The sequence below is a fragment of the Callospermophilus lateralis genome, chromosome 2 (assembly GCF_048772815.1).
Source record: "Callospermophilus lateralis isolate mCalLat2 chromosome 2, mCalLat2.hap1, whole genome shotgun sequence".
NCBI lineage: Eukaryota > Metazoa > Chordata > Mammalia > Rodentia > Sciuridae > Callospermophilus > Callospermophilus lateralis.
In genome coordinates, this window is record NC_135306.1 from 193,222,611 (window position 1) to 193,231,531 (window position 8,921).

The following is an 8,921-nucleotide window of genomic DNA, read 5'->3' on the forward strand; positions in this document are numbered from 1 at the left end:
AGTCTCACTATCCCCACTGGTCAATTAGCTACCTCAAAGGGATAAGGAGGAATGAAGTGCGGAGGTGGTGGGGAAGTGCTTACAGTACAGTGCACAGTAGACCCTGGGCCCTAGTGGTCGTCTGTGGGTGATGGGGTGACAATGAAAATGGTGACCATCAGGCACACAGATGTCCTAGTTTCCTTCAGGCCACCAGACTGCATTGCAGCCTTCTGGGGCTATTCTGTGCCTTGTTATTCCCGTCCCTCTGGTTCGGTCCACAAGCGCCATCTTGCCCCGTCTCCCATGTCGTTGTTCTTCCTGGGTCCCCTCCTTTTATTCTGAGGAATCCTTGTGTCTTCTCTAGTTCTAGCCAGAAAGCATATTAAGGCTTTGCTCAGTGGTTTTTCTTTTTCTTAGGTTTAGATGGACACAATACCTTTATTTTATTTATTTTTAAATAATGTGTTTCTGAGGATCAAACCCTGTGCCTCATGAGTGCTAGGCAAGTGCTCTACCACTGAGCCACAGCCACAGCCCTCTCAGAAGGGCTCTTCTTCAGATTTTCACTATGGGAGAAACTGAGTGGGTGCATATGTAATATGTTTTTAGGATGGAAGCACATGTAAGAACAAAAATTCAGGGCAGTAAGATACCTCAAAGTAGTTTTTTAAAATGTTTCAAAAATTTTTAATAATGTTACTAGTTATTTTTAGAGTTTTGTAATGTTAGGATTCATTTTCATATAACTATAAATGCATTGAATACAATTTGCTGTCATTCAGTTCCCAATATTTATCCTTACCTCCCCTCCTACCTCCCCCTGTTCCCTTCCATCTGCTACTCATCTTTCTGCTATTTACTTTTAAAAAATTTGTTAGTTAATATCTGTGGATTTGCATGATGTGAGATTCACAGTGGTATACTCACATGTACATAGGAAAGTTAGGCTCACATTTTTTTCTCTTATCCTGACCCTCCCTTCTCTCGCCACTGGATTCCCTGCATCTGTTCCACTGGTCTTTCTTCTATTTGGATGGATTTTCTCTTTCTTTCTCTTTCCTCCTTTATTTTGGACTAGCTTCTGCCTATCAGAGAAAACTTTCAACCTTTGACTTTCTGAATCTGGATTATTTCATTTAGCATGATGTTCTCCAATTCAATCCTACTAGCAAATGCCATAATTAATACCATATATATATATTTTTTTTCTTTATATATATCATATATATATATATATCACATTCTCATTATATCTGTAATCAAAGCAGTTTTAAGAGCAGAGAAAATCTTAAGGATTTTCTCCGCTTCGTTGTATCAATATGCCTTTTAATCACATGAAGTTGCAAGTTTCCCGAGGGTGGAGCCTCATTTCCTTCTCTTTTCCTATGTCCTGAGTTTTCTAGGTACATGACAGTTACTTAACACAACCTTTAGTTCAGAGAAATTGTACTAAAAAAAAATCCTCACCTGCTGTTCACAAGAAAGTGTATCAGGGGGTCAAACTTGGACACATTCAAAGTAGTGAATGCTCATATATTATATTTGAACTGCTGTTTGATAGTGAACCATATCTTATTGTCTACTTAGTGCTCAGGTGACAAAATTTTCAAATATATTACAATTTCATGAAGCTGTTGAATTGGGCAAAACCATAGGGCTTGATTGAATTCAGAGGCTTATGTCCTTACGCCTATATTTTCTTTGTCACAGGGCTCTTCTTTGAGATCAATCTTCTCCAAATCCAATTCATGACAAATTCAAACAACGTGACTGAGTTAATCATTACTGGCCTTTTCCAGGATCCAGAGGTGCAGAGAATGTGCTTTGTGTTGTTTCTCCCGTGTACCTGGCCACCGTGGTGGGCAATGGCCTCATTGTTGTGACGGTCAGTGTCAGTAAGAGTCTGCGCTCCCCCATGTACTTCTTCCTTGGCTACCTGTCCCTGGTGGAGATCTGCTACTCCTCTACTGTGGTCCCTAAATTCATCACTGACTTACTTGCCAAGGTCAAAACCATCTCCCTGAAGGGCTGTCTGGCCCAGATCTTCTTCTTCCACTTCTTTGGGGTCACTGAGATCCTCCTGCTTGTGGTGATGGCTTATGACCGCTACGTGGCCATCTGCAAGCCTCTTCATTACATGAACATTATGAGTCGTCAACTGTGTCACATGCTGGTGGCTGGTTCCTGGCTGGGGGGCTTCATCCACTCCATGATTCAGGTTCTCATCACCATCCCACTGCCCTTCTGTGGTCCCAATGTGATGGACCATTACTCCTCCGTCCCTTATTCAAGCTAGCCTGCAAGGACACCATGGTGGAGGGGGTTATTGTGTTGGCCAACAGTGGATTAATCTCCATCTTCTCCCTCACCATCTTGGTGTCCTCCTACATCGTCATCCTGTTCACCCCGAGGAACCGCTCTGCAGAGGGGAGGCGCAAAGCCCTGTCCACCTGTGCCTCTTACATCACAGTGGTCATCTTGTTTTTTGGACCTGCCATCTTCATCTACATGCGGCCCTCGTCCACCTTCACTCTGGACAAACTGGTGGCTGTGTTCTACACGGTCATCACCCCCATGCTGAACCCCATCATCTACACACTCAGAAACGCAGAGGTGTAAACTGCCATAAGGAAGCTGTGGGGCCAAAAGGAGAACCCAGGGATGGGAATACAATAGAAAGATGTACGTCTGATTATTGTGTGTTTGAAATGGACTTTTATGAAATGAATTTTTAGTGGAGTATTTCAGAATGGCAGCCACAAATATAGGACTTAATGTTACTGCTGCCATAATTCTCCTGTGTAACCTGAATACCCTGCTGTGATGTTTGAGGGATAGAGGTGAGGTATTCTCCCTGAATCTTATGGAACATGATAGGCTTCATGAAATGCAACAATATATTTGGTTTGGGTAATTGGAAGGCTCATGTCCTTATGGCTATATTTCCTTTGTCACCAAGTGCAAATGCAAAGTGGAGAATTTTATAAATGTTTTGTCAGTTAAAATCATTTCCTCACTTTCTTCCTCCCTCTGTAGTAATTTATATGTTTACAGGGGTACAATGTGATGTTTCAATACATGTGGGAAATGTGTAATGATCAGATCAGATCAGATATCTATCACCTAATACAATTATCATGTCTTTGTGTTGGGAACATTCAAAATTTTCTCCACCAATAATTATAAAATATTACTTCACTGATAGTTTTTTTTCACTATGCTATCCTAAATTCTGTTTACTTCTATCCTTTTACAGAAGAGATTTTTTAAAAATATTTTTTAAGTTGTTGAGTATCCTTCATTTATATGTGGTGCTGAGAATTGAATGAATAGTGCCTCATTCATGCCAGGCAAGTGTGCTACTGCTGAGCCACAGCCCCAACCACTACAGAGAACATTTTGATAAATGTTTTGTAGATTGAAATACCTTAACCTTCCTTACTCATTTTCTTTCTTTCTTATTTCCCTATATAATATTTTGATGTGTTGTTGAATTCAGTTTGCTATTACTTTGTCGAATTTTTTTTTTTTTTTTTTTTTTGCAATACTGGAGATTGAACCCAGGGCCTTCCATATGTTAAGCAAGTTCTCTGCCACTGAGCTATATCTTCAACCCTTAAATTTAGGTTATTTACCTCATCACCTTTAAATTTTTTTTCTTGTATGGCTCACAAATGAGTCAATCAAAAACTTACTGGGGATAAGGAAGAACAGTGGAATAAATCCGATCTAACTTTCCCATGTGCATATATATGAATTGTCACAGTGAATCTCACCATAATGTACATCCACAAGACAAAAGTGTAAGTAGCAAAAAGATCAGTAGTGTAGAGGAAAGGAAATAGAGGGAGGGGAGAGGGAAAGGAGTGGGTGTTCTGGGGACTGAATTAGAGCAAATTATATTCCATGCTTCCATAATCATGTCAAATGAATCCTAATGTTATATATAACTATAAAAACCACAAAACAATAAAAGAAAAACTGTGTTGAAGTCTCTCTCTCTCTCTCTCTCTCTCTCTCTCTCTCTCTCTCTCTCTGTCTCTCTCTCTCCCCCCCCACTTTTTTTTTAGTAGTAAGGGCCAAAACTAAGGCCTCATGTAGGCTAGGCAAGAACTAACTTTACCTCTGAGCTATATCTCAAGCCTTTTTGGAAAATTTTTTGAATGTGTTTGTTAGGAATATTGGTTTCTAGTTTTACTTTTCTATTGACTCCTTGTCTGGATTTGATATAAGGGTGATGCTGGCCTAGTAGAAAGAATTTTAAAAAGTTCCCTTGTTTTCAATATTTTTGAATAGTCTGAGTAAACTCTCTTTTAAGAGAGTAAACTCATCATAGGAAATGAGTCCAAAAATCAAAAGTTAGTTAAAGATTTCTATTCAAGAATATTTAAAAGACTAACTTATTGTACTAAAAATTAGAAGCACATCTGAAAATGGCCAGGTATATTCAGTATATCCATAAGATGAAATATTTTATAAGTGATTAAAAGGACATTTTTAAATAAAAACTCCAGATACAGTAACTCTAGAATTAACCTCCTTCTATCCATTGTGCCCCTGTGTTTGAACCCAGCATCGTTCCAAAACCAGGACCAGTACCAAGGCTCAGCCTCTAAGTCCCATCTAGTTTCATTGTCCTGGTCCACAGCCTCCTCATGGCCTTCTTCACCTCAGCATTTCTCAGGGAGTAGATGACAGGGTTGAGGAGTGGGGTCACCACTGTGTAGAACACGGCTACTATCTTGTCTGCAGGCAGAGTGGTCGAAGGCCTCAGATAGATGAAGACACAGGGTACAAAGAACAGCATGACCACGGTGATGTGGGACCCACAGGTGGAGAGGGCTTTGCGCCTCCCCTCAGAGCTCCGAGTCCTCAGATGAAGCAGGATGACCACATAGGACACCAAGAGGAGCACAAAGCTGATCACAGACAGGGTCCCCCCATTAGCAACAATCAGCAGACCAATGAGGAGAGTGTCTGAGCAGGCCAGTTGGAGCAAGGGGAGCACATCACAGAAATAGTGGTCAATCACATTGGGGCCACAGAAGGGCAGTTGGAAGATGAGAAGGATCTGGGAAAGGGAATGCACAAAAGCTCCCACCCATGTCATTCCCACCAGGACCATGCACACCTGCTGGTTCATGATGGTGGTGTAGTTGAGGGGCTTGCAGATGGCCACATAGCGGTCATAGGCCATCACTGTGAGCAGGAAAATCTCAGTGCTTGCAAAGAAGTGCATGAAGAAAAATTGTACCAAGCAGCCCCACAGAGGTATGGTTTTCCTCTCAGCCAGCAGATCTGAGATGAGTTTGGGGACTGTAGTAGAGGAGTAGCAGATCTCCACAAAGGACAGGTAGCTGAGGAAGAAGTACATGGGGGATCCCAGACTTCTGCTGGTCACGACAGTGAGCACAATGAGGGAATTCCCCAGGACAATAGCCACGTACAAAAGCAGAAATATTACAAAGCAAATCCTCTGCACCTCCGGGTTGGGAGATAGTCCCAGGAAAATGAATTCAGTCACATTGTGTGTATTGGCCATGAGATCACCACCAAGAGGCAGCTATTTGGGTGGTGTGACCTGAAATGATAGAAAACAAAAGATTTTTTCATACTGTATCAGCTACATAGAGACACTTGCCTGAGATGCTTGGAACTAGATATTGGAAGATAAGTCTTCTTTACAGAAGAAGGGAAGAACATTTCCAAGAATGGAGACAGCAACTGCAGATGTATAGTGGGTTGCTGGATCAAGGTGACTATAACAACAAATAAAGCAGTTTAGAGAGTCTAGAACCAGTGTAAGAAGGACTGTTACAGATTTTGAGGTTTGTTCTACAGAAAATGTCAAATGTAGAAAAAGTCATCAAGAATGTTTGCAAACTGGAAAGGGAAATAATTTTGTATGCAGAGGTTGGACTCGTGGAAACAGAGCAGAGGAGGGGCAACCTATTAAAAACTCAACAAGTCCCCTCATTGGACAATGTGGGGCAGATAGGACAGTGTTTCTCTGTCTATGCAATATGTCTCTTGCCTTTGAATATTCTGAACTCTCTTTCACTGCAGCTTTCCTGTATTTCACTTACGTTTGCTTGTTGTCTAAATCTGTTTTCCAAAACAGTGTTTTCACCCTGTCCACATGCCCTTCTGAGTCTTCAGAAGAGATGTCCTGTGGTGCACCTGCACTCAGCACCCCCAAGAAGACCACAAAGTTTTGTCTGAGTCTTTATTTCTACTTCTCCTCCTATTTCTTGTCCTCTAAACATGGTCTCTGTGTGACCTTATTGCTTTCTAAGGATCTATTCAATTCTTGCATGATTCTCCTCATGGGCACTTTTCATTTCCCCAGGGCCCACTCAACCTCTGACCCATCCCTCTCTACCTCCTAGTCTCTCAACACCTTGTCATCACCAAGATTCTCCACTGGTTGATATGCAGGTAGTCCTGCTCCATTCTGGACTGTGTCTGAGCTAGCTGAGGTCAATGTGCATGAGCCGTGGTCTCACATCATGAGACTCTAGAGCACCTGATACCGGAGCCAGACGACTAACCCTCCTACCACAAAGCTTCCTTTCTCCAGTGATGGAGACAGCCTGAGGTGGTTAAGCACCATCAGGACCCAGAGGAAACTCATAGAGAGAACTTGTAGTTATACATACAAAGAGAAGTCAAGGTTCATAGTAAGTTCTTAGATCCCTGGGATATTCTACCAAGCCATTCATGGAAGACAGCTTATGTCTGCTAACAGTCTGGTCTCCTGGGGTCATATGCATGTGTTTTTCAGATAGTATCTATGTGATATTGCAAATTATTTCTCTCTTTCCTGTACTAGGGATTGAACTCAGGGCCCGGCAGATGCTAGCTAAGCATTCTAACACTGACCTACACACTCAGGCTTTTATTTTTTATTTTTAGACAGGATCTCCCTATATTTCCTAGCGAGACCTCCAACTTGGGATTCTTCTGGTTCATATTCAGGCTAGCACCACTGTGTCTACCTAGAGAGTAATTTAACCTCTTCCTCACTCAGGGCCCAACTAACATGCTGATCATAGATACCTCAGAGATAGACGCCATGACTCCCACTCCCAGGTCTGTCCCAGGGTAAGTTCTGTTCCTGTCCTCTGTGCTGCCTAGGATATTTCTCAGTTAGGAAATCCGTATTGTCAGGCCAGAGTCTCTCACAGCCAGTGGCCCCCTTTCCCTTGGATATTTTGGAATCACAGGGCTTCACACTGGATTATATTGTTTTATGTGGCCACCTACCTCCTGCTGCATGGGTCTCCTAAGGGAGAGACTGCATCTTCTCACCACGCCATCTCTACCACATGCTTACTTCTGTGGCCACCAACTAATAGCACTCAGTTGAGTGACTGTGGGTGTATGTCTTCCCTGGCCTTCTAAGCACAGTATTTGCGATATCATAGGTTTCCAGTAAATTTGAAAGAACAAAGGTCCTCAAGAACCAAGAGAATATCTTCTTCATTCCTCAATCCCAGAGCCTGGTATAGAATTGCCCCCAACACCCACACAAGAAAACTTTGTGAAACCCCACGTGCCTCATGGCCCCATTCCTATGCTTTAAGGGGGAAAGCAATCATCACATACCAAAGAAGCCCATGTTCACAAAACAAAAGTGACACCCATGTTTCTGTGCCTTTGCTGAGCTCACCACAGTGACCTTTTCCGTTCTGAAGCCAGGGATGCAAATTCCTCCTTGGGCACAGCTCGGGCTCTGGGAAGCTGCCAGTTAGCCAGTGGAGAAGCCTTAGGCCAATCTAGGACCAGAACTCCTGCTTTTCAGGAATCTTAAGACGGGGGATCTGCTCCACTTGTAGCTTTAGACTTAGGAAAGTGGGAGACTGAGGCACAGGGTCCCATAGGTACCTGAATTTAAAAACAAGAGCCAGGTAGACTCACCTCCCAGGTGCTCCACACAGAACTAAGAACCCTGGCAGCTCAGCCTTAAGTCAGCTGCTTATGGGACACCTGGGTGGGGGGAGGCATGATCAGGTGAGAGGAGGTCTCCAGGGATCTGTACCCTTTCCCCTTCCTAATCAGGCAGAAGGTCTCAGGGGAAGCAGGACCTGCACAAGCCAAGTAGGAAAAAAATAATTGGGAAATGTGAACAAATTAAATTCACCCAGAATTCACAGAGCACTCCCCCCGCATCACACTGTTCACAAGGCAATGATCCCTCTCCTGCTCATCAGGAGCTTGATATAAAATAACAATACTCAACAGTGTGGGTCCAAGGCTTAGGGAAACTGACATAGCACATCTCAAAGCCTGTGGTGTGGAAGAGGAATAGATGGGTGATTCCCAGCCAGGGGTGTTATTACCCCAGAGGACACTGGGTAATGTGTGGAGCCATTGGCTGTTGTCCAAGCTGGCTGGTGAGGGAGGGGCTGCTGACAGGAAGCAGGGAGAGCCCAGGGAAGCTGTGACACATCCTACAGGCCAGGACTGTCCATATAGAAGAGTACCCAGCCCAGTGTCCATAGGACTGTCCTGGAGATGCCCTGCTATAGCTGAAGGAGATTTGCTCTGAATTAATAAGCATTGAAACGAGGTGTGGAGAACATGGGGATTCCTTACAGTGCTGTAACCTCACCTGTTTGTGTTGTAAATTTAGTGTGGTGGGATGTCTTAGAGATGCCATGAGAGAACTTTGTAATAAGAACAGGATTTCTTCAAGCCGCATTCACTAATGTCAACTCAGCCTGAAATCAAAGTGTCTCAAGTGTAAACTAATGACCAAGGAGAAAACTATGAAGAGACATTTTATGATTCAGGACAATGTTTGACAAGATTTCTTTTCCACCTGTGATAACTGAGTTAACCATTGTCCTCCACAGAGAAAGAAACCTAGGAAAGGAGGTTAGCAGGTACTTACATCAAAGCCTGAAATATTCATGCAAAACCTCTATGTATTCCAC

General features: G+C 43.0%; 1 protein-coding gene and 1 pseudogene across 1 annotated transcript; one reads left to right on the forward strand and one right to left on the reverse strand.

Annotated features, from left to right (window-relative positions):
* Window positions 1–1,658: 1,658 nt before the first annotated feature.
* Window positions 1,659–5,524, reverse strand: LOC143390008 (olfactory receptor 4X2-like). The gene is made up of 2 exons (XM_076842675.2): window positions 4,624–5,524; window positions 1,659–1,687 (listed from the first exon to the last, which is right to left on the reverse strand). The coding sequence occupies exons 1-2, from the start codon at window positions 5,522–5,524 to the stop codon at window positions 1,659–1,661; spliced, it is 930 nt and encodes a 309-aa protein (XP_076698790.2).
* LOC143390003 (olfactory receptor 4B1-like) lies at window positions 1,731–2,658 on the forward strand (annotated as a pseudogene).
* Window positions 5,525–8,921: the final 3,397 nt, after the last annotated feature.